At 35.7% G+C, this 26,719-nt stretch overlaps 2 protein-coding genes and 1 pseudogene across 4 annotated transcripts; 2 read left to right on the forward strand and 1 right to left on the reverse strand.

The window, feature by feature from the left end:
- Positions 1-3,566: 3,566 nt before the first annotated feature.
- LOC110896059 (glycosyltransferase BC10) lies at positions 3,567-6,318 on the reverse strand. 3 transcript variants are annotated; one of them, XM_022143488.2, is made up of 3 exons: positions 6,126-6,318; positions 4,586-5,205; positions 3,567-4,279 (listed from the first exon to the last, which is right to left on the reverse strand). In XM_022143488.2, the coding sequence occupies exons 2-3, from the start codon at positions 5,093-5,095 to the stop codon at positions 3,641-3,643; spliced, it is 1,149 nt and encodes a 382-aa protein (XP_021999180.1). In that variant the 5' UTR covers positions 5,096-5,205; positions 6,126-6,318; the 3' UTR covers positions 3,567-3,640. The 3 variants fall into 3 exon arrangements, with proteins under 3 accessions (XP_021999180.1, XP_021999181.1, XP_021999182.1); XM_022143489.2 differs by having other exon boundaries at positions 6,000-6,134; XM_022143490.2 differs by lacking the exon at positions 6,126-6,318 and adding an exon at positions 5,995-6,119.
- Positions 6,319-8,686: 2,368 nt separating this feature from the next.
- LOC110893603 lies at positions 8,687-13,784 on the forward strand (annotated as a pseudogene).
- A 10,353-nt stretch (positions 13,785-24,137) lies between these two features.
- LOC110893604 lies at positions 24,138-25,849 on the forward strand. Its single transcript, XM_022140701.1, has 3 exons — positions 24,138-24,593; positions 24,714-25,260; positions 25,386-25,849. The coding sequence occupies exons 1-3, from the start codon at positions 24,138-24,140 to the stop codon at positions 25,847-25,849; spliced, it is 1,467 nt and encodes a 488-aa protein (XP_021996393.1).
- The last annotated feature ends 870 nt before the right edge of the window (positions 25,850-26,719 follow it).

Here is a 26,719-nt window from a genome sequence, read left to right on the forward strand (position 1 = left end):
TGAAAAAAATCTGGGTTTGGCCAGTTGTAGTTTATCCTCCACCAGTTTGGAGAGACCATAGGCATCATGTAGGGTAGTGGGTTTAAGGATTGCCAATTCGGTTTGAATTTCTAGTTTTAAACCGGATATGTAGCAATTCAAGAGAGCATCACTAGGAAGGCCTTTGACACAATTGCAAAGCTTTTCGAATTCGGATTGAAAAGCAAGAACTGTGGTGGTTTGTTTTAATTTGAAAAGTGTGGCTTGGTGATTAGCATAGGTGGACGGACCGAAACGAAGTTCGAGTGCACGGGTAAATTCCGGCCAAGTGCCGAGGAGTTTGTTGTTGGATTGGTATTTATACCAACTCAAGGCCTCACCGGTGAAGTGAAAAACGGAAAGACGGAGACGGTCGGTAGGTGGAATACGATAATAAGTGAAATAATTTTCGGCTTGGAATATCCAATCAAGGGGATTGGATCCATCGAATGTGGGCAACATAATTTTTGGAGGTCGGGGTGTGGGTGGATCAGTAGTATTTTCCGGAAAGTCTGGTCCAAAAGAACCAAAGACAGGTTTTTCCTTCTTGTTGACAAGAGTGTCCAGAAGGCGATTAGTGGTTTCCATGTGTTGTTTTAATGAAGCTTGGATGTTTTCGAAGTGAGCAGCGGAACGGGCTTCGGATTCGGCAGATGTGGTGGTATGGTGAGTGATGAATTGTGCGATTTGATCGCACAAGTTCTGGATGAGATCGTCAGGGTTGGAAGTGTCTCTGCGATTTGATGAAACCACCAGTTGATAGGCAACCCTTAGAGGGGGTTAGGCTCCAAGAACAAAAGAGAGAGATAAGGATCTAGGACAATTTTCTGATGATATTTCTCAATGCAAATTACATAATATAAATATGCAAAGGATCAGCAGATCATGGATCCACGACCATTATGATGCGAATATTCTATGCACTACCCCACTAACATGCAGAACAATAGTAAACGTGCAATCCTAAATTAGTGATGCAACAATTAAATAAACATGTGCTAAAAAAGAACTCCTTCAATCCCACGCCATTCACTTGGGCCTAATCCCTGTATCTTGTTGGTTTCCTGTGGAGCCTTTTGGGCCGTGAACTGGGTCCAGCAGAAGTTGGGTCCGTAACAGTTTGCATGCGAGCTCGATGAAGTTCACCTAAACCTTGAAATGACAATTTGATGATAATGTACTTAACACAATCCATTTTTATTAGCTTTGTTTTTATGTTTTTTTTTTTTTTTTTTTTGATTTTTTGTTTTTTTTTTTTTGTCTAGTTAGCCTTCGTTAACCATTTACATCATGATTTCTTGGATCAATCTCTTTTTGGTGTAACCATCTAATTTTACGTAGTTATTATGAATTGTGACACATACTAGTTTATTATGAGAAAAATACATCTTTGATGCATTCCTATGTTTCTATTTTTATGGTTTTCAAATTAACCTCTCTATTAATTTGATAATGTGGTCTTATCCACTTGTATAATGTGGATAATATTTATTATATTTAAAAAAAGAAGCTTATTAATTTACAACCAATGATAAAGTCTACATATCGCAACAAAAATGAATGTCTTTAATCAAATGACAAACTCATCCACTAGTGTTGCTGTTGCATTATGCTTGGACCACATTAGACGTTTATAATTATTGCAATCTACACATTACTTCATAATCACTACTGTCACACGTAACGTATGTTGAATTAATGAATTATATAAGAGAACTATAATTTTGATGACTGAAACATAACAATATAAAGATGATAGAAATTTTAATACTTATATTCGTTCATTTGTGTGTGTTCGTTTATGTTCGTTAATATTAATATATGTTTGTTCGTTTATGTTCGTGATTGTGTTTTAGAATGTTAACGAACGAGCACATTAATTTATTTTTTAAATGAATCACGAATGATGTTGAACACGTTAATTAACCATTTTATTTACTAACAAACATTACGAATTAGAAAAAAAACATAACACTCTCTAAAAAATTAAAACATTTTTTAGAAAAAAAAAATGTCTTTTTGGAAAAATAAGAAAAAAAATGTTACTGAAAACAAAAAAAAACTAAATATTTTACAAAAAAAAAAAAGAAAAGAAAAAAACCTTCTTTAAATACTTAACTACCACTCGGGTTACTCTCGGAGTACTCCGTTTGTTCAGTGGGTGCCCCGAGAATGCTCGGGATTGATTTGTTAACCGTTAAAAAAAAAAAAAAGAATACAAGATAACAATATGACAAAAAAATAAAGATTATGCAAGTGTGAATGAAGCTACAAAAAAGGAAGGTGATTTTTATTATTAAAAAAAGTCGTTTTTTTTGCCCCTCTCATCCAAAACTCTTGAAACAAAGTCGTTTTACACAACAAATCCAGAAATGAAAAAAAAAAAAAAAAAAAAATACTCAACTGCTGCTCAGGTGAATCCTAAAGATTGATGTTAAATAAACACCACTTCCGTTAGTGTACACCAATACATGTCATATCATACGGGTTTGTCAGTGGTCACATCAATCATTTATGTGTTAGTCAAAACTTCATACAAATTACAAACCGTATAACTTGGCCCTCGTTATGATCCATATGATCATTGGCGGACCCAAGCCCAGCCCAAGGTGGGCGGGCGCACCCCCAGGGAAAAAAAAATTTAGTGCTAAGTTCCGTTGAAAATGCCGTCCGCACCCCTTGGAATTTTTCAACCGCACCCTTGAAATTTTTCATCCGCACCCCTTAGGTAAAAAGTGTTATCAACTTATATTTTAAATTTTTTTTAGTAAACTCTTATTTTAAAAAAAAATCTATTTTATATATTTTTTAATACCTAACTAACTAAACCCAAATACCCATACCTTTACCCACTTATAATTCCTAACTAGCTAGTCCACTAAGTCTTAGCTCATTAACCAAACCCAACAATATTTCAAACTATAATAAAATAATTAAAGCCCAAAACCTTTAGAAATTCTCTCCCGCTCCCTCTCTCTCTCTTGCGTCCCTGCACTGCCAACGAACAACATCACCCAGCGACAACAATCCAGCAACCGGCGACCACCGTAATCAGCCACCATACCACCATCGTTTGACACAAAATCTAACCGGAATCCGAACACGGGTAAGTATCGTATAAACACTTGTATATCTTCTACTTTAATTGTGATAATAAGGCAGTTATGTAGCCACTTATCCTACTCCTTTTCGAACTTCCATGATAATAAGGCAGTTATGTAGCCCCTTATCCTACTCCCTTTCGAACGTCCATTATATCAGTTAGGTACTGCGTAAGAGTACATTATACAGTTCCCACAGTTTTCTATTTCGTACTTGTCTTGCATTGAACGCACCCGTGAATATCTCAGTCTTTTTAAAAAAAAATATCAAATGAACAAGTACAAGCCCACAATCACTGGACTTAATTCACATCAAAACTTTGTTCAGTTTTGCAAGAATGTCTTTAAAAAAGCTTCATGCTTTTACTAACAAAATTGTAGAGTTAAGGTTTTCTAACAACATTTTAAGCTAATGGACTACAAAAAACCAGTCTTTAAACGAAAATATATAGAAAAAAGTATTCATATTATCATCTGTACACCTAAAGAAACTGCTTCAAACTCACCAATCTCAGATTAAATCAATACCCCAAAAATTCTGGTGCAAAAAGAAGCAGTTGTTGTAAAGTACTAGGAGCAAACTTCCTAGCAAACAGATAACATACGAAAGATGGCTCATCGTTATAAAGACATTCTCGTCCTTCATGAAGCTTATTCATGAACGCCTCTGTAATATCATTTGCCCCAAATGTTGCTGGGTGGGCCCCACCTCGTGACCAGTCAACCCAAGTTAAACTCCTGTTTGCTAACAGATTCTGTGCCCTGATCGCTAACAGAGTCGGGAAATAATGTTCATCGACGTAACAAGGGGGCCTGCAAAACTCCGAGAATTTTGGGTGATATGTAACGTCGGATATTATGATTGATGCGAGTTTACGGTTGACTTCAAACCATTGGGACCCTTTTCTCCATTGGGAGATGTTGACTTCTGGTAACATGTTTGGGTCATACCGACCCCGACCATATGGTCCCGGGTCATCAAAAGAGCCCATGAAACTGTATTTGGATTGAGTTATGTAATGATAAATTGTAGTGAAATTGTAGAGGGGAATGCATGATTCGGATACAAGAATAAAATATTCATTTGAGATGTCGAGAAGTGCGTTTGCTAATAATCTTCTTTCGGCATCACATATGCTCATTCTACCCCATTCGGCTATCTGCATGATCATCAAAAATTTTCATTAAATTTGATTATATATGAATTGTGTTTGATTATTAGTAAAAAAATTACAAAAATTTTCATTAAACTGTTGGCGAATCTACTTTTATTCGCATATAGCATGACTGCATGAGATAGGCGAATCTACTTTTATTCGCCTAAAGGCCCTAAACCCTAATTGTTTTCATTGTGTGTGCGAATTACAATACATACACGAATCTATACGTGAATAATTATACATACACGGTACGGTGCCGTGTATATAAATAGTTTAATGTAACAGGAAACAAGATGGACAACATACCTGACTTGGTATCTGTCTGTTATAAAAAACAGATGTCGATGGAAAACGGGGCTCATACGACGGAAGCGAATGAATGTATATCGAATAAAGACTCTCATACCCCTTAAAATACCTTTCCCACAAAGGAGCCAATGGTAACGGCCCTATAGTCAAGAACATAAATGCAATCTTTGGGACTCTTGCAAATGGATATCTCTTCACTTGTGGCACAAAAGAAGCTCTCCAAAACAGCTCCTTATCACTCATTGTATGGATAAGGTTCGAACGAGGTGTGATCCAACGGTCAAGATTGTTGATCTCTTGGATACACGGTTGTAAAATGGGGATTGCTGTAGTTACCGTTGTAACAACTCCGGTTTTACGGATCATATATATACTAAATAACGAAACGGTAAAACACAAAATAAGAAATAAGGCAAGCAGCTGTATAAGCCTTTGTGGCAAAGCCCTAGATTGGTTCGGTCTACTGATAACTGTAGTGATAGCAGTAGGGTCTTTGCCATCCTCCATTGATAACAGTAATTATCAGGATTTTATCTTCATAACACTTAAAAATAAGATTTTGCTTGTGGGTATGGTGATTTATGGATCATTAATAGATTTCTGACCCATCTTGTACCCTGCAATGTCATAATAATGGATAGAGTTAAAAACAAAAGTTTAATATTGATTGGGCTGTACACGAACCGAGCTGAGCTTAGCCAGGGTGGGCTCAGACTCAGCTCGTTTAAAACCGAGTCGAGCCGAGCCAGCTTGTTTTTCTTATTGAGCTGAAATCTTGAGCTCTGGCTCGGCTATAATCAAAAGCTCGAGCCAGCTCGTTTGTTTTTTTCAAGTTAGAAAAAAGGTTGATTGAAAGAAAATAAAAATAGGGTATTGCTATTTCTTTTCTTTGCTATTAAACACTTATATTTTTTGGTTTTCAATAAAACTGAATTATATGTAACTGAGTTATATTTTTTTCATTAAAGTTAACTATATTAGTATTTAAAAACTATGGTTTAAAACTATGTAATACTTTTGGGTTATAATTTGTATACATATAAAAACTTAGGCTCAAGTATATTCGAGCTAAATGAGCGAGCCAAGGAACCAGCTAACGAGCAAGCCACGAGCCGAGCTTACATTGGCTCAGGCTTGGCTCGTTCACAAACCGAGTCGAGCTGAGCTGGCTCGTATACAAACCAAGCCGAATTCTAGTGGGCTTTTTAAACAGCCGTAATTCTAATTTTGATAACCAAATTTGCAGAGTACAGCAACAACAATTAAGGGTATTCTAAAATAATGTAATTAAACCCCTATCAATCTACTCAAAAGAGCATAAACCCATTTACAAATTGACAATAACATTGGATTCTACGCAATAAATACTTCAAGAAAATAAAAAAAAAGTTGAGATTTTTAAGAACCTAACCACAAGGGGCATCAAACAAGAAGCATGTATCAATGAATTGGCACCCAACAGCAGAACTCAGTTATTTAACATGGGAAAAAGATGAAAATTCTCCAATGATGAAAGCAATTAAAGGAAAGGGGATACCTTGGCTTGAATTGGTGGGGAAAAGAAAGAAAGAGACCATGGAACAACAATAATAGTAAGAAAAGAATGGGTTGGGTGGTACTATTGCAGCTGATTTTGTAACCAACACGACAACTGGTTGATAGAGAAAAGGACGTTGTGTCTGGATGCAAAGAGTATATACATACGAGAGAATGCCAAACGTATGAAGAGATTTATTTATGTTATGGAATGTGGTTTTGTTTCAGAATTTCTTACAACACCGCTCATGATGATCTGTATGCGAGAAGGGTTTTACATCAATTGATTGGTATTCTTGTTCCGAAAACATTGGTTTGTAATTTAGAAAAAAAAAAAAAAACTTAACCCCGTTATGTTTTTTTAACAGCGGACTATTTTACAAATAAAATGCTAAAGTTTAGACCACTACAGGTAAAGAACTGAGTTGAGATTATTACCTGCAAAAAAAAAAAAACGGGTTTAAATTATTTAAATCAAATTTGCCTTGATAAAAAAAAAACACAAGTATGAACAATTGGGCCGAGATCGTGATTGATGAACGGCGGTAGGGGTCCATGAATCCATGGTGGGTCAAGAAGTAGTTTGGAATTGGGCTGGTGGTGGACAAATTTCATATTGATGGGATCGTGATATGTTCTAGTGAGCTAAGGTTTTGGATATATCATTGAGGCCCGGTTGTTAAACTCTATAGTCTATACTTGTCATCTGATTGACGATTTGACGGATCCGGGCCTGCCTGTTTTACCCAATGAAGTGCACAACCCTCTTAAGTCTTAACCCATCATTTGTAATAATTTTTTAAAACTTATTTGTAATCAATAGGGCATCCAACTTCACCAAAAGTGGCACTTTATTAATAACTAGTGTCGAAAAACAAGTATAATTTGATAGGTTAACGAAGAAACCAACGATCAATAACTTACCAAATTAGCTATTGACTAACATAAGTCTTAATCAATTTATTTATTTTTAACGGTGAATACATACCCCTAAAGCCTACTCCTAAAATCCACATATTGTTCACTTTGTGAGGGTTGAACTCGTACCACTTTGATGGGAATAAACACACGATGCCACTAGGCCAAGAGGCTATCGGCTTAAACGGTTTATATGTCAGACATAATATGGCCATCAACTCATTATGTCACACACAAACACCATCTTGAATTGTGTAACAAGGTTTGGTCAGTGTTTGCCACCTTCATTCATTTTCGTATATATGGCAGGGTGTAAGCAAGTCTTGTTGAGTCTGACTAAGCTTGTGCTCGGTCACTTGACTCGAAAGAGCTTTTGTGGTGAGACCGACTAAGCTTGTGCTCATATCACTTGACTTGAAAAAACTTGTGCTCAAACTAGGATGGGGCTCAACTCGTTTATTGTATCTTTTTGTATATGTATAAATATTTGTTATGATATATATATATATATATATATATATATATATATATATATATATATATATATATATATATATATGGAGCCGCTAAAATGAAAACCACCCCCAGTTGTAAGAACCGCGAGAACCACTTTTCACCAATCAGACTTTGCCAACCTAAAGGGTAGTTTAGTCATTTACTCCATATGTCATTTCATCTCTCTCCCCCTGTCTCTTTTAAAAGTCTGTCTACTCTCTTTCTTCATTTACTATCTCATCACTCTCTGTCTTCATTTACTCCAAAATTTGAAACGTAATATCTCATCTCTCTCTCTTGAATTCTTTCACCACCATAATCTTCAAGGGGGCTCTCATTTCTCTCTCATGAAATCTTTCCACCACCATCATCTTCAAGATCTGATGAAGGGAAGGAGGTGGCGGTTCCGACGGTGGTGAGGAGCGACGGTGAATGGTGGTTGGTAGCGGGGGGTGACGGTGTTCGCTTTCCTCTCCGCCACCCCCTTTTGCGACCGGTTTTGGTGGTGGTTGCGTTGGGTTTGGTGGCGGACCCCTAGGCGGTGGTGGTGGGGTAGAGGTGGGTGATGCCGATGGCTCCGACACCACTGTAAGCCGCCGTCAGAAACGGCCTTACCGGAAAAAAGAGCGATGGTCCCGGTGGTTTGGTAGGCTTTTGGATTTTTTTGCTGGGTTTCTTTTGATTTTGGGTATGCTTGGTTTCTTTTGATTTTGGGTATGCTTTGATTATGTGGGTATTTGATTCTGTTGGTATTTTGGTATGTTGGGGGTTGATTGGGTTTGGGGTTTCTTTGATTCTGTTTGACGACGATTATGTGGGTTTGGGGTTCTTTGATTCTGTTGATATTTCTTGGGGGTTTTTTGATTTTTGTGGGATTGATCTGTTGTAAAAAAAATGTGGGTTTCTTTGAATTTTTGTGGGTTTGAGCAGTGAAGTATATGGGTTTTGATCTGTTGTAAAAAATGGGTTTTTCTTGATTTTTGTATGATTTTTTATGTTTGGTATGGATTGCAGGATTTTGGGTGTGCTTTTTTGGTGGATTGAACAGTGAACTATATGGGTTTTGATCTGTTGGATTTGGGGTGGTGATGATGCAAAAAAAAAAAAAAAAAAAAAAACGTATATTTTCATGACGATGACGCGACAAGGATGGTGGATGGTAGGTTTTTGAACCTGCAACCCCACTTTGTAGCCTTTGATTATCGGAAAATCTGAGCCAAACCCCGTTTTTTTTCAAGAATCCACACATTGTTTTGATTTTTGTTGTTGGTTTTTTATATTTTTTTCCCAGTCGATGTCGATGATGATAAGATTCTATCTGAGACACCTAGGGCTGTGCAACGGTTCAGAACCAGACCGAACCGAACCAGAACCGGAACCGAACCAGAACCGTTAATTGCTAAATTTAAGAACCGGAACCGAACCGTATTATAACGGTTCCGGTTCGGTTCCGAACCGGTTAAACGGTTCTCGTGTAAATGGTTCTCGCAGGAACCGGTTGACAATTAAATCCTAAAATTAACAATTCAATAGAAACGAATCAAATCATTTAAAACATTAACTAAGAGTTGCAACATTCAAAGTTCAAACCAACCAAGATAAAAGTAGCAAAACAACAATAAAAAATTTCAAGCCATAAACAATCTCTAAATAAAACTATTACAACCATCGTGTTGACAATTAAAACAAGCGATACACTATTTATATACACATTTACAATTTGATCAACATTGATTTGATTATTTTTGTTCAATTTTTATTTTCACATACAAAAAACTATATGTATCAGAAAGCAAACATCTAGAAAGAAAATACATGCAATCATAAAAAAAATGTCATGTAGAATAGCGTATCTGTATTTGCAGGGTGTTGATGGAGATGAACTTGTATGATAGCAATTATAGTTAGGGTTGAGAGATGGAGAAGAATTAGAAGATGAAAGATGAGATCGTGGAATGAATATAAGAAGAGGGAATAAGAATTAGGATGGTCGTATGATGTTGAAAAGCCCATTAATAAAAAAGGGTTTTAAATATTTATAATCCCTACTGGTTCTAGCGGTTCTTTAACCGGAACCGTGGTTTTAACCAGAACCGAACCGGGAACTGTTTTTACCCAAATCTAAGAACCGGAACCGGACCCTATATCCAAAAATACGGTTTGGATCTAGCGGTTCTGGTTCGGTTCCCCGGTTTTGGCGGTTCTGAACCGTATACTACTCAGCCCTAGAGACACCTACCGAGTTGCGATTTCTGGGTGCGTTCGTTTTGTGTAAAAAAGTTTTTGTAAAAAAAAAAAGTAAAACCGTAAACTTTTTAACATAAAACGTAAAACGTAAATTTTTTAACGTAAAACATAAACTTTTTAACGTAAAACATAAAACGTAAAACGTAAACATTTTAACGTAAAACGTAAACTTTTTAACGTAAAACGTAAAATGTAAAACGTAAAACGTAAATTTTTTAACGTAAAACGTAAAACGTAAACTTTTTAAACTTTTAACCAAAAACGTAAAAATTAAAACGGAAAACATAAACTTTTTTAGCGCAAAAATGTAAAATGTAAACTTATATGTAAATACTTTTTAACGTAAAACGTAAAAAACGACGCGTAAAAAACCGGTCGAAAAAACGATGCGAAAAACCGAAGCGTAAAACCAGGGCGTAAAACGTGCCGTAAAAAACGCGCGTAAAAAATGGGGCGTAAAAACGACTCTTAAAAATGTTTTCTTTAACAAATCTTGAAAAAAAATTATCAAAGAATCTGATTTTAAAAATAATTAATGTAATAGGACAAAAATGTGATTTATAATAAAAAATAATTAATGTAATAGGACAAAAATGTAATAAAAATTATATATACAATAAGACCAAAAAAAAGTAAATTTACCTAAATACCCCTTAACAATAAAATATTAAAAATATAATAAGATAAAAAGAATTTTATAATAGTTTTATTACTTTTAATCTCATCCATCCATCTTGAAGATCTAGTGGTTAGAAAGTGGTTCTCTCGGTTCTTACAACTGGTGGTGGTTTTCATTTTAGGAGAAGGATCCGTCAGGACCACCATTTATTGCGAGAACCGTGAGAACCAATGTGAAGACAACTAAAAAATACCTTAAAAAATCTAAAAAAACATCCAAATTTTTTTTTACTATTTTTTTGGAAAAATTGCTATATTTCGTCAATAATAAAAAAAACAAAAAAAATCGAGTAACAGTTATCCGTGCACATGTGCATTTGACAAATTCCGTAATTCATTACAAATACCAGACAATTGCACTTTCATTTACACTACCATTCATAATACACTATTTTTTACATTAACAATAATAGAAATGCACATGTGCATCTATATGTATGAACTTGTTATAATATTAACAACACTAGAAATGTACATGTGCATCTATATATATAAACATGTTATAACGTGTTTTAGTACACCACTTTGAATACACATTCTCTTTCATCTATCATACCATCCATACTATACTACCATTACCTCCTACCACCCGTAATAAAATACCATTGCTTTTTATCAACCATAATACAATATTATTATCAATATTTCACTTTATTATATGTACATCAACACCCTTTATACCATCCAAACAACATATTACATCATAAAGTGACAAATATAATCAAACCATTAACCTCTAGATAAAACTAACCAAAACACATGTATATAGGCCTACTTCATCATTTAAAATCACAAACTTTTTGTACCAAAACACCTTATTTCATGTTGATACATATAGATGCACATGTGCATTTCTAATATTGATAATGTAAAAAGTAGTGTATTACATATGGTAGTGTAAATGAAAGTGCATTTTTCTACTACTAGTAATATATTATGGAATTTGTCAAAGAAATGATACACATGCACATGTGCATCCAAAACCGTTACTCGAAAAAAAAAAAACGTTTTTTTTTGTAACAAAATATTGGGATTTTTATTAGAAAAATATTAAAAAAATAAAATAATTTTTTTTTGTGGGTTTTTTGGATTCTTTTAGGTATTATTTTGAGTTTACATTGGTTCACGCGGTTCTCGCAATAAGGGTGGTTCTCGCATGAACCTTACCCTATATATATATATATATATATATATATATATATATATACTAGTCCGCTACCCGCGCGATGCGGCGGCGGTGATAATTTAAACGCGATACTCATTAAACTGGGTACTAAAGTAGAGATGCGGCGGCGACGATAATTTTTTAAGTGAGTACGAAGAAAATTTAAGGTTGTTAGATACATATGAAATATTACCATATATGCCAATGATCTCAAAATCAAGTGGTGGAAGATTTGCATTTCTCTTGAAAGATGAAGATTCAACTCCCACTTGGTGTATAGTCAAACACTGGGGGGGGGGGGGGGCAATGATAGGAGACTCAGGGAAACCTGGGTTTGATCCTTGAGCCAAACGAGTTTTACCGGTAATATCACTTGTCGTGCCTACAGACGGGTGGGTTACCGGATTTTCCCCGGAATTAACGGTGGACTCGGGGTTGCTCACGAAGTACTCTGTTTGGTCTAGTAGGTGCCCCGAAAGTGCTCAAAATTGATTATGTTGGCCATTAAAAAATATATTACCATATATATGACTATGATAAGAATACTAAATAGCAATACTAAACAATATATTATATTACATTTAATTATAACTGTTGAATAAAAAAAATTATATGTTACATAAAATAAGTAGTTAAATAAATATATAATTAATACATAATAAACAGTTGAATGTCACGAGCCAAGCTTGAACTTTAGATATAAAGTTTAAAATGAACCAAGCTCAAGCTCTCAGTACGTTTGAGTTGAGCTTGGGCTCTAATGGGCTTATTTACGCATAAGGAACTACATATACCTTTAATCTATACTTGTTTTCTTTTTCCTAGCCTTATTTTATCATAGCCTCTTCTTGTTAATACGTTTTAATAAATTATTGCTATAAACTTTTGACACAAAATGAACTCAGTTTGATAAATTTCTAGAATTTTGGTTAATTTTAGGTCAAACTTGACAACACATCTAACTAAACGGGTTTAGTTTGAGTTTGACTTGGCGGATTCATAGATTGATTTATTTAAGACATTTATTTTTATCAAGTGTTTTAAAAAAAAGTATATTTTTTATGTCATAACCTAAATTGATTGGGCATTTAATGCTATAATTTGAAAGAAAGATAAAAGAGAAACAAGCATTAAGTTTAATAATGTTAACATAATGGTTTTATACACACTTGTATATTTTGGTTGTAAAATTTTAATTTTAAAGTATTAGTATGCAAAAAAAGATTAAAAGGGTCATGTTAGTGTCACTCTGTGAATATGTGTATCTTGTTCTAGTTTATCTGATTTTTAGGTTAATACAAACCCATTTACCAATTCGTATGAAGATTGTGTTTTAATCAATGTTTATTTTTCTTTTAATTGTCTCAATTTTTCCGTATTTGTAGTTTTCTTGACAAGGCAGCAATCAAAAAGAATGAAAAATCTGGTGAAATTACAAAGATAAGCAAATGGCATCTCTCAACTTTAATAGATGTGGAATAAGTTAAGATGATGATCACTATGCTACCAATTTGGGCAACCACAATCATGTTCTGGACAATATATGCACAAATGACAACTTTCTCAGTGTCACAAGCCACCACCATGGACCGACACATCGGGAAATCCTTCCTCATCCCCCAGCCTTCTTCGTAGGCAGCATTCTCTTAACGGTCCCTGTGTACGACCAAATTGTAGTCCCCCTCGCTAAACGCTTCCTTAAACACCCACAAGGGCTAAGCCCCCTTCAACTATCGGTGTAGGGCTAGTCCTATCCACATTTGCCATGGTTGCAGCTGCGCTAATCGAGCTCAAGCGGCTGCACGTGGCTCAGTCCCACGGCTTGGTTGATGACCCCTCGAATGTGGTTCCACTTAGAGTGTGCTGGTTAATTCCACAGTTTTTCTTTGTGGGGTCTGGTCGTTTACTTATATAGGACAACTTGATTTCTTCTTAAGGGAGTGTCCCAAAGGGATGAAGAAAATGAGCATCGGATTGTTTTCAAGTACGCTTTCGTTTGGATTCTTTTTTAGCTCGTTGTTGGTGACCATAGTGCACAAGGTGACCGGCGACAGTGACCCGTGGCTAGCTGATAACTTGAACAAGGGGAAGCTTTATAACTTCTTGTATTGAACATGGGCCATCAAAGTAAAGCAAAGCAATGCATAAATTCAGAAGTAATATTGAAGATATGAGAGACAGTGTCACTTACAGCAGCGGCGACATTTTACAACGACCAGTATGAATCCGTACACCCCTCACGACTAGCTCCTTTTTTACCGGAATCTGATTTAACGACGCTCGCCACATTAAGAAGTTTATTTTTGGGGAGCCCAACTGTTCCGCAAAGGCCAACTGCCACCATTATCTTCGTTATTCGCGGTCGCTATCAAATTTTGAACAAAAGCCACAGACAACCACATGATCAATGTTCTTAATAACTCGACCCCCTCCCCCACCCACCCCCACCCACCCACTAAGGAAATGCACTCTCCACAAAAGAAAACACGAATCGAAGTAGAGTTATACCATCAAGTGAGAACCATTTGTAGTGAGCCTATCCAATCTGAGACACACACTAAGCTCACACAAGCGCCCCACCCGATGGTATAATAGCTACACCCAATACCTACAACAAGATAACAACCCCAGAGCAGAAATCATTAAGGCCAAACAATAAAACAGATTTTCCCATATTAAAACAATAGAGATCACGGTAAATAAATAAAAATATACACGCATCAGAGCGGCGGTGTGGTGATGGGCTTCGAGAGCCAGACCTGCCACTGGGTGAAAGACATTTTGGAGTAGGAGGAACTCAAAATAAAAGTTCTTTTAGTCACAATGACTCCAATAAAAAAAATTTGACATTTCAATGCCAAAGAAACAAGCATATGTTTGCAAAGAAGAATATTTACCTTTAGACTTCGGCTCCTTGATCTCCCCTTCAACTTTTCTACTGGCTCCAGTATTCTTCCCTTGTGAATAAAAGCAAACGAAGTATAAAAAAATACAAACCCAAATTATTTAAAGCAAACAATATGATAGAAAAAATGATGTAAGATTATATATTGAAATCGACAAATCATCGAATGGATAAGACATGAAAAGTGTACCAAGAAATTGCTACTATGATCAAAAAAACATATCAAAGAAAAGTCTTCATGATTGAGATCAAACCTTGGCCATAGAACTCACATTCTTTCAGCACCAGGTCCGTATTTGGCAACCATTATTTCTCTGCCAACAAAACTTCCTGAAAAAATTGTATAAACAGTTTAGTCGTGTATGGCTAAAAGGCAAAAAAACATGTATTTTTTACCCATGGTTCCTTTTTTATCTTATTTGAAATGAAATGTTTGTTAATGTCAATGTGGCCCCATAAACCAATTGAAAAACCTGTAATGATCATCACAGTCTGAACAAAACATATAATTAGAATTTATTAGAGGGTGATTTATCAAGGTAAGGTGGATACACCAACAAGACAATCACACACAAAGCAATAAACCAGGCTAGAGGTAGTTGGCATGTGCAGTTGTTACTTGTACATTTATATTACACCTTACTATTACATAGCTTAGCTGTTTACATTGTAGTTATATCTTTCTAGCCTCTTATGTAAATTAAGTGCCATTTGTACAAACTAACTCAATTGAATACAAACCTTAGAGAGTCTGATGCTTCACCGTTGTTATTGTATCAAAGCAACTGCGATCCTCTGTTCATCTTTCTCCAGAAACAAACTCCGGTGAATTTGTATCTTCACCGGTGATCGTATCCTTCCCTACTTTTCTTTGCAACTCTCTGCAAATTATCTCTTCTCCTCTGCTTTTCTCCTTTTATTTCCATGGCATCTACATCAATCAACTATAGATTTCAACAATTCATGGCAAACAAAGAAATCAAGTGTTTAATCTGACTAACATCATAAATTTTGTCATGATTAAACTTGACGGTACAAACTACTCGACTTGGAAACATCAATTCATCAATGTTTTTAAAGACCTTAGATCCGCTCCATTTTATCAACAAAAATGTTCTCGTTCCTGAGTTTAACATGTTTTTGCTTAATATTGAGAATAAAACCCTAAAACCGAATACCAATCAGTTGAAATAAAAATGACCTATGAGGCTCGTCTTGCTCAACATACCATTGTTACACCACTAAACAGTTTAAGGCTCGTCTTGCTTCATTTTTCGGCACTGTATCTCACTCAAAACCCTAGAAAACAAAAGGTAGAAACAAAATCACAACCTGAAAGACTGAAACTACAAACACAATGTACGAAACAGTTTTGAAATGAAAAACTATGATAGAAACCTGATAAACTTACCCTTAAAAGCCCTATTAGAACCCAGTTCATTGCTTCCCTTCATCCTTCTTTCGATTATGAGAATAGAGATGCCTCTCGGCCTCTTTTTCGCTCGATTGTAGGTGGGTTTTGAGGAGGCATGAAAGCAACGAATGGTGGAATTTGGAGTAGGGTTTGAGAGAGCTGGGGAGTTTGTTTTGCAGATGTAGCCCTACTCCCTTTCTCTTTCTTTCTCGGTTTCTTCCCCATTTCAAAATGTTTCAAAACTTGAAAAGGCCGCTCAAGAAAAACCTCCCGCTCACTTGTTTAAAATTCAACTTAGTTTCATAGGTCTGGCTGCCAAAAAGTTTGTTGCTTTATCAGATTCAACATTTGTGCTTTAGTTGGTTGTACAATAAGCTTTAAGGGTTGTAAAGTGGCAAATGACCATTTCTGCCCTTTCTTTATGCTTATTAATATAGTATATATATATATATATATATATATATATATATATATATATATATATATATATATATATATATATATATAGGGTAAAGTTATTGTAAAAAGGTTAAAAGTGTGAGAAATGTGAGAAATATTGTAGAGATGACATGTGTCCTCCACCAAAATTAATTCAAACGGGTAAACAAGTAATTTTATAATTAATTCAAAACTTACCATAACCGCCACCTTAATTATAGGAACATGATTTTTTTAAAAGATCTATAAAAAAACACTACGAATAACACTGCAACCACCATTCAGCACATATATAACACCACTAGGTTATTACCCGCGAACTTCGCGGGTTGCACAATTTAAATTATGTAAACACATGTACATAGGCTTTACCATTAATTTTATAATATCTTTTATATTAAATTATAAATTATAAATTTGGTTGAAATTACATACGACACTAAATAAAAAAATAACAATAATAATTAAATTCAAAATTTAAAAATCTAAAAATGTGTAACTATTTCTTTATCTACAACCGTTTGTTTTTTATATTTGTTACACTAAATTTAACTTTATCTAATATTAGTAGTCTAACTTTATCTCTGTTTTTAACTCTTGACAACGCCACATACATCTATGCATCATCAATATTAGTAAAACAAATGACATCAATCCATGAACGAAGAGCACCCAGGTATTCGTCTAAATTTACATTCTACCAAAAATAAAAGAAGTATATTGTAACAAAATTGTAAATTACAAATACCATCATGCTATATAACATTAAAAACAAAGAAAAATAAGAGTTTTCATTCAGTGTTAAAAATACATGAATCTCTCTCTCTCTCTCTCTCTATATATATATATATATTGTTTAAATTTAAGCAAGTCATCAAAGATCCATTTGACTTTGTTATTTGGTTGGAGATAAGATGAGTGGCGCCTAGGATATGGGTGTGGGGGCACTATTTAGTTAAGGTGGAGGGGGCGCAAACCCATTCCACCCAACCTAACTGGAAAAAAAAGCATACTCATTACAATTAAGTATATGTGTTTAGCTTTAAAAAACAAAGAGAACATTATGTGTTGAAATGATTCAATTACAATAAACTGAAAAAAAATTGAAATTTTAAATGATAGAAACGTTTCATTTCTTATGTAAATATTCAATTACAATGAACTGGAAAAAATGAGTGAGAAAAACTCATAAGTCGTTAAATAAATACACATGGTATTCCTATATTATGATGAAAATCTCGAACCGCAAGCATAATATACAAAAATACGATAAAAACCAACAAAGAATAATTTATAAAAAAAAAAGAATGAAACAACATTTTATCCCAAACTTGAGGTTCAAAGTAACTATTCGGTCCTTGATGAGAGACAGTAGAGGGGAGATAACAATTGTAACATCTTACTACATCGTTCCCGAAAGTTGCATGATATAATATATAGATAAATGTTGGTCGTAATTTGTAAATTTGCTCAGACGAACTAACAATAATAAACAGACTATGAGGATGGTGTTTGGATGTGTTTTCTTAAAGTTGTAATAATCACATAAGTAAATGTTTGAGCGGGGTGGGGGTTGGGTTTAATTGACAAAGCCATTGGAGTTATCACCCGTGAATACTCATGGATTCGGATATTTAAATTTTATTAAACACAACTGTATATATTTTAAAAAAATAATAATGCGTGACGAATAAGGTATAGTAATTAAACCCATGGCATTATAGCCTAGTGGTATCTTGGTGGTGGGATAAGGCTTATGACCATTAGGTCATGGGTTCGATTCTCACAAAGGGGGTTTTTCCCATATTTATTGGGTTTCCTCCTGAATTGGTGTATAGGCATTATTGCCTAGTGGAGATGGATATGATCGGGTGGTTCTGCTGGTGGCACGATGATACTCCAGTGGTCCGTCAGTGATCCAAATTTGCCGTTCAAAAAAAAAATAATATTTATCAAATATAAGGCAAAGAAACTTTATCATATTATGATAAATCATAAGTGTATAATAAGTAAAATAAAGTGACATTTCAGATAAGTTAATGACGAAGTTGATAAATTATATATAATAGATAAATAAAATTTATTTATATCTGTGTTTCTTTATTAATTATTTTTTTAATAAAGTATTTATGGAATAATGAAAGAATTTTCAAATCTATAATATATTTAAGCTGTAAAGAAATAAATAAGTGGATCAATTAATATAAGCTAATATTATATTTGATTAACTATTACAACTACCAATATTAAATTTTGGTTTAGGAAACAATAATTAGTAAATTAAGTAAATGCTACTGATAAAAATGTATTTAGTATTTACAACGAACTAATATTGTAGAGATGACATGTGTCCTCCACCAAAATTAATTCAAACGGGTAAACAAGTAATTTTATAATTAATTCAAAACTTACCATAACCGCCACCTTAATTATAGGAACAAGATTTTTTTAAAAGATCTATAAAAAAACACTACGAATAACACTGCAACCACCATTCAGCACATATATAACACCATTCAATAATTATATAACACCATTCAGCAAGTATATAACACCATTCAGTAAGTATATAACAAGTAAGTATATAACACCATTCAGTAAAGAATATAACACCATTCAGTAAAAGAATATAACACCATTCAGTAAAGAAATATAACACCATTCAGTAAAGAATATAACACCATTCAGTAAAAGAATATAACACCATTCAGTAAAGAATATAAGAATATAACACCATTCAGAAAAAAAAATAACACCATTCAGTAAAGAAAATAACACCTTTCCGAAAAGAAAATAACACCAATCATAAAAGAAAAATAACACCATTCAGAAAAGAAAATAACACCATTCAGAAAAGAAAATAAACATCATTAACGAAAAGAAAAAAACACCATTAATGAAAAAAAAATAACACCTTTCAGAAAAGAAAATAATATCATTCAGTAAAGAATATAACACCTCTGTATCATCTTCTCCACTTCCGGCACCGTTCGATGTACAGAGAGAGATCGCACGACCACCACCACTACTACTTCCGGCACCACCACCGCCGCATCACCACTGCCGATCCAGCACCACCATCGCCGTTGCCGCTTGAACCACCACCACCGCCGCTGCCGCTCGCACCACCACCAATGCCGCTGCCGCTCGCACCACCACCACCGCCGTTGCCGATGTCGTGTTTGATCTTCCGATTGATTGAATATGGAAGAAGAGAGAGAGAGAGAGAGAGAAATTATGATCGTATGAGAGAGAGAGAGAACGAAATTGCAAGGATTTGATTTACAAAATGAAGATAAAAAGACACAATTGCCCCTATATATTTCAATTCAGTCCAAATTAACAAAAATATTTTGCAATTTGGTCCCTATTGACCTCAACCCTTAGATCAAAAGATCTAATGGCTGATATTCTTTCTTACCTTTCTCACACTTTGGGCCTTTTTTACAGGATCCTAACTATATATATATATATATATATATATATATATATATGGTAAGGTTCACGCGAGAACCATCCTTATTGCGAGAACCGTGAGAACCAATGTGAACACAACCTAAAATAGCTAAAAAAAAAACCTAAACCCCAACCCCCCCCCCCCAAAAAAAAAACCTAACCCACCCCCCAAGCTAAATGCTAAAAACTAAACTCCCAAAAAACCTAAAAAAACCTAATGTAACACCTCGTAAAATCACGTCCAATGATGTATTGACACGTGTAATAAACCCTTATGAAGTCAAACATTGAATTTAAGGGACTAATTTTTCGAAAAATCGAAAACTTTGATTATGAAAGGACTAGAAGTGTTATCATACCTAAAATAATTTCTAAATAACCTCTTATGATGTTTATATTTACAAATGTGCCACTTGATGATTAAGTGTAGCCGTTTGCGTAACTAATTGAAAGTTTGCGCAATAAAGGGTTAAAAGCGTCAACATGTTAATTCTTACCTCTGAGTGATCTTTTAACAAACCGAGAGCTTCATAATATTTAATTATACTCTCGGGAATGCCAAATAATGGCCGTCTAAGGTTTTTATGCCTATAAGTAAAGTTACGCGCAACTTTGCAAGATTAGATGGACTAAAAGTGTCAATATGTTAATTATACCTCTGAATGACCTTTTAGCGAACCCGAAGCATCGTGATGTTCAATAATACTTTCAAGAATGCCTAATATGGATTAGATGAGGCTTCAATGCTATTAAATGATGAAATGCGCAAGTTTGCGCAATAGAGGGGCCTAAAGCGTCAACTTTTGAATCTACGCCTTTCGGTGACCTTTTTAGTGAACGGGAGCATAGTAATATTTAGGTATATACTTGGGAATGCCCGTTATGGGCCATGGAAGGCTTGGATATCATTAAATGACATTTCGCGCTACTTTGCGCAATTAAAGGACTAATTGCGTCAAACTGCAAAAGTAGGTCAAATCGTATGGTAACGATCCTTCCGGAATATGTCCATAAGTTAAACATACCCTATTCATCCTTTATATAGCTTAGATATAGGCTTAGAGGTGTTTGGTGCGCAAAAATAAACTTTTACGCCATGCAGGGACTAAAAGTGTCAAAAAGTGCACAAGTTTGCATTTTCGTGCATATCTTGCATTCTGAATATATGCGGTCACCCAAAAATTTATGTAAGCACTAAAATATTTTATTTTAGTGTTTGGCTTGATAAAATTCCATCCGTCGCGTAATTTGGTTCGTTTTTCGCGTCCGTCCGCGTTTCGTCGTAATTAGCCGAACAACGTGACTGTACGACCAAACGAACTGACATCCGGCATGTTTTTGAGCATGTTTCATGTTCCCTATGCTTAGGCATCATTATAGAGCCTTAAAAATGGTTTAACGGGCCTTAGATGTGTCGGAAATGACAATTATCAAGTGTAGGGGCCTATTGTGACAACAATTGAAAGTTGCTGAGCTGATCTGGTCCCTTACAGACCGTATACTGGACCCATACGGTCCATATAGTAATGCCAGCAACCAGAAAATTGAAAACCAGCTGTGGTTTTGCTTCTTGTCTCTCATAGTTGATTCTATGGGCTGAATTTGGGACACCCATGGTTTTCTAAATTAGTGGGCATACTTGTAGGGCTGAGATCAAATCCCGGTTTACGAGAAACGATCCTAACGGTTCTCAAAAACCTATAAATACCCCACTTGATTTTTGCTCTCATTCATACCTTGATCTAATTGTTTTAAGTTGGGGCCCTTGTGCTTCATACCTGAACATCCAAGATCAATTCCCTCCTTGCTTGGACCTTTTGTAAGTGTCCTTTCGTGCTTAGTTTAATTTTTAGCGGTTATAACCGAAAGTCAAGCGTTTTCAATAAACTCTTTGACTTTTAAACGGTTGAGTCATTGTTCGCAACAAACATGGCTACGTGATCGTAATTAGGTAGGTGTTTAACCCTAAAAAGGGCACCTCCTAATTACGACGTTTACCTAGTTTAATTGTCGGGTCAAATAAAAGTCAAACGAGTTAGTTTTAAATAAAATATATAGCTATTAATATAAAAGTCATAAAATCAGTTTTCTCACTTTAATAACTTGGTAAATATTAGTTGAAGATGCCTAAGCATGATTCAACCCGACAATTCTAAGTATAGGTTCGGTTCGGAACCTGTAACATCCCGAAAATATAAATTCATAAAATTTGCAATTTTATTTGTAAATAAATTAGTAAAATAAACTAACTAGGGGTGACATTAACCTAGTTAGATAATGACTAGTGAGTAGTTCAAGGACAAAAAGGGGACTAAAGGAAATTAGAGGGGCCAAAAGTGCTTAAACTAAAATTAAGTTTAATAAAACAAGAAAAATAAAAATCTCAAACACACATACGTGTGTGAGATCGACCAGACAAGAACAGGGGGGACCAAGTTCATCAAAACCCTAAGTTCCACAAAATCCCTAAATTGAAGGATCAAACTCAGTCCAAAACGAAAATCGAGCATAGATTAATGATCCCCATCACAAGAGGGTTGTAAGGTATGTAAAATTCTATGAAAATTCTATGTTTGAAATTCGTATGAATTTGGGAAATCCAAAAATTAGATGATGCATGTTTGTGATTTGGTTAGATTAGGGATGATATAGTGTCTAGAAGTAAAACCTAGACAACTACATGTGAAATCATGGTTAATTCCTGAAAATCTCATGAACATAAGGAAGGTGATTCATGGGTTTTGTGGGAAACTAGTGAACACTAGGGTTTAGAATGATTATTCTAGTGTAATATGGGTCATAGGAAGTGATTTCTGAAATGATGATGTTTAATGATATGTGAAAGCTTAATTGATGTTAAATTTAGCGAAATAGCAAGCTATGAACTTGAATATGAATAATATAAAATTCTGCCCGTTAAGTGTTTGTAAAAATGCCTCAAAGAAGGCTCGAAATTGAAATCTAAAGTTTAAACGCATGATTGTGATTATTTGACAAATTATGTGATATATGATTGAAATGGAGTTCTAAATACAATGTGATGGAACTCTATAGGAAAGGAAACCGGAGCTACAAGCGGACAAGCCGGTGTTGACGCACGACTAAAGGGTGTGCTTTGAAGGTATGTAACTTGACCGTTACTTAAGTGAAATTTTGTTAAACTACATATAGTCGTATTGTAGAATAGAAGTTGTGTAATTTTTTTAAAAGCGATGATGTTCGCTAAATTGAATAATGGATCAAGGATGGATAGGATCTCGTTGGTAGTCATCATATTAGAAGATTCCGTAGATGAGCCAAACGGGTCGAATAATCAATTAAAGCATGGATATTGCTTCGTAATATGATTGATTGGTCTTTTGTTATCATTGACAAATGACATATTAGAAATACGAGGATAGAACATGTTGGGTTGTAGGAATGAAATCCGAGAACTTGGCTCAAGTAAATAAACAAATCAAACAAAACATAACATTCAAGAGTCTTCCGTCAATTACGGTATATACCGTAATTTACGGTAGAGACCAAAAAGTTACGGTGGATTCCTCCTGTGTTACGGTGGAACCAAAGTTTTCCAGGAGCTACCGTAACTTACGGTAACTACCGTAAGTTACGGTAGAGCTTTGACATTTATGCTAAATTTTGCATATCTTCGTTAAATCGAATCCGTTTTAAACGTAGTTTCGATTATGTATTATTTCTAAGTACTCTAATACTAATGTTTAATGTAAACATTTCAGTTTGTAGGTATCCAAGAAGTACGAATGACGGTCAAGCAAGCTTTTGAAGAACCGAACACAAACTTTTGAAGCTTCCGCGTTGATTAATTCGGTTTAGACAATGTTATGATAAAAAAATCAGTTTGCTAATTAACTTTGAATGTTTAAATTAGTTAGTAGTTGACTAATGTTTGTTACCTTAGAACTTTGTTTTTGGAACTTATGTTTTAACCTAGACATCTTTATATAAACTCTTGTGAATTTTTATTAATTTCAAGTAGTAATTAAGACGGGTGTTACAAGTTGGTATCAGAGCTTAAGGTTGTCAACAAGTGTTCGGTTCAAGCTTGATCGATCGTCCGGTAAGAATTAACTTATTATTTTAACAGATTATATTTATGTAAGAAATAAGAAATGAATTGATGTGCATGGGAAGAGCGTGTTAACACACTCAAACCCGGAAAGTGCACCGAATGTGAACGGTTAAAGCAAGTTAGGAACTTGGCTAAACCAAAACAAATGAAGCAAGGTTATAAATGAAATGTTTAACGTTTAAATGTGAACATTTCAGTTTCAAGATGTCTGATGGAAACAATGATAATCCGGTGCAAACAAGCACCGAACAAATGAAAGAAATAATTGCCGAAGAAGTAGGGAAGGGAATTGAAGGTAGTCTATCCGGGTTTATAGACAAAATTCAAAGCACGGTGTTGTCGCTTGTCGAAGAGCGAGTTAAAAGGTTGGAGGATAGTGTCAACCTTATGAAGGAGAAAACGGGAGATCGTAAAGGGTGCTCATATAAAGAATTTATGGCGTGCAAACCGCCAATCTATAATGGGGAAGTTGACCCGATAATCTGCCAAAGATGGATAAGTGACGTCGAAGGAGTGTTTGAACGGACCCATTGTGACATAGGTGACTTTGTTGCTTACGGAACGGGTCAATTGAGGGGTCAAGCCAAAGATTGGTGGGACAATAAAAAGAAGGAAATAGGAGCCGAAGCGGCAAGGGTCATGACTTGGGATGAGTTTAAGGTGCCGTTCCTTAAACACCATAGTCCCAAAGCAGTTATCAATAGGATCAAAGAGGAATTTATCCAGTTAAGACAAAAGGGAGAATCAATTGATAAAATCACGTGTATCTTCATGGATAAGCTGAGATTCTGTGACGAGTTAGTCACCACGGAAGAGCAGAAGATATACTACTATTACAACATGCTGAGTGCTGAATACCGGGAGTTTATGACTCCCTCAAAATATGAAACTCTCACAGAAATCATCAACACCGCCCGGGAGCGGGAAATCGAGTTAAAGAAACAAGTTGAAAGGGGCAAGCGAAGGGCACAGGATGTGAATCCAAGCCCTACAAAGAAAGCTAGAACTGCTGAATCAGGGAAGAAAGTGGAGACTAAAGGCGGGTCGCCAAGTTGCAAAGTATGTGGAAAGGGGCACAAAGGTGAGTGCCGCTTCAAAGACAAGCCGTGTCCGGTATGTGGGAAGACGGGGCACACTGCATCGCTGTGTCCCGGAAAGGTTTCCGTCTGTTACAAATGTTATCAACCCGGCCACAAAAAGTCCGAATGCCCCGAATTGGTTGGGAAGAGAGACACAAAAGAGTCTCCAACGGAAGCTCCAAAGGCAAAGGCTAGGTCCTTTCAACTTACTGCGGCTGAAGCAAAGACAGAACCCGATGTGGTCTCAGGTATATTCATGATTAACTCGATTCCTGCACGTGTATTGTTTGATACGGGTGCGAATAAATCCTTCATTTCGCATGGATTTATTCGCATCCTTCATTTGTATTGACAAAGTTATCTGTGCCCTTAGAAGTTGAAATAGGGGACAACAAAAGCTTCATAGTTTGTGATATTTGTCGAAGTTGTAAATTAAACATTGATGATGAAGAATACTTAATAGACCTAATCCCGATGTCAATGGGGGGATTTCAAGTAGTTGTTGGGATGGATTGGCTGTCTCAGCACCACGCGAAGGTCGTGTGTTTCCGTAAGGAAATAAAGCTAACATCTCCTAGTGGAAAGCACGTTACAATTTATGGCGAAAAGGGAGGCAATCCTATAATATGCTCAATGATGAAAGCTCACAAGCTCATGAAGCATGGATGTAAAGCGTTTATGATATATGCAAATGAGCCCGAGAAAGAACTATCGAAGATTGGAGACGTACCTGTGGTATGTGATTTTGAAGACGTATTTCCGGACGATTTACCGGGAATGCCGCCCGAGCGAGAGGTGGAGTTCGGAATCGAATCCGGGCGCAAAACCCGTAGCTAAAGCGCCATACCGACTCGCGCCGTCGGAATTACAAGAGTTGATGTCACAGATTCAAGACCTGCTTGACAAAGGATTCATAAGGTCGAGTGTGTCTCCTTGGGGCGCACCTGTATTGTTCGTGAAAAAGAAAGACGGAAGCATGCACATGTGTATCGATTACCGGGAGTTAAACAAACTCACGGTAAAGAACCGATACCCGCTTCCGAGAATAGATGATCTATTCGACCAGTTACAGGGTGCGAATTGGTTTTCAAATATTGACCTTAGATCGGGGTATCACCAATTAAAGGTCAAGGAGGAAGATGTGACGAAGACGGCTTTTCGTACGCAATACGGACATTACGAGTTCCCCGTGATGTCATTTGGGCTGACAAATGCACCCGTGGCTTTCATGGACCTCATGAACCGGGTTTGCAAGCCAATGCTAGACAAATCGGTCATTGTGTTCATCGATGATATTTTGGTATATTCAAAAAGTGAAGCTGAGCATGCACACCACTTACAAGAGGTGTTAGAAACACTTAGACGAGAAAGATTGTATGCAAAATTTTCTAAGTGCGCCTTTTGGTTAGGAGAGGTGCAATTCCTCGGCCACATCATAAGTGCCGATGGAGTGTTGGTAGACCCGTCAAAGATTGAGGCCGTGTCGAAATGGAATCCCCCGAAGAACCCTTCGGAAAGTAGAAGTTTCCTAGGACTTGCTGGGTACTACAGGAGATTCATTCAAGATTTCTCCAAGATCGTGTCACCGCTAACAAAATTAACCCGGAAAGAGGAGAAATTCATTTGGGGTGTTGAACAAGAAAGGGCGTTTCAGACGCTAAAAGAGAAGTTAACTCAAGCTCCGGTATTAACGTTGCCAGACGGAGT

This window comes from Helianthus annuus, chromosome 6 (assembly GCF_002127325.2).
Source record: "Helianthus annuus cultivar XRQ/B chromosome 6, HanXRQr2.0-SUNRISE, whole genome shotgun sequence".
Classification (NCBI taxonomy): Eukaryota; Viridiplantae; Streptophyta; class Magnoliopsida; order Asterales; family Asteraceae; genus Helianthus; species Helianthus annuus.

What these genes read in the sequence shown, in the direction of transcription:
- LOC110896059 (XM_022143488.2), bottom strand. Translation starts at nt 5,095, where the DNA reads ATGGAGGATGGCAAAGACCCTACTGCTATCACTACAGTTATCAGTAGA. An exon ending in ACAGACAGATACCAAGTCAG is followed by an intron (nt 4,280 to 4,585) that starts GTATGTTGTCCA and finishes ATGATCATGCAG; the next exon opens with ATAGCCGAATGGGGTAGAAT.
- LOC110893604 (XM_022140701.1), top strand. Translation starts at nt 24,138, where the DNA reads ATGTCTGATGGAAACAATGATAATCCGGTGCAAACAAGCACCGAACAA. An exon ending in TGACTTGGGATGAGTTTAAG is followed by an intron (nt 24,594 to 24,713) that starts GTGCCGTTCCTT and finishes TTCATGGATAAG; the next exon opens with CTGAGATTCTGTGACGAGTT. An exon ending in AGAACCCGATGTGGTCTCAG is followed by an intron (nt 25,261 to 25,385) that starts GTATATTCATGA and finishes CTGTGCCCTTAG; the next exon opens with AAGTTGAAATAGGGGACAAC.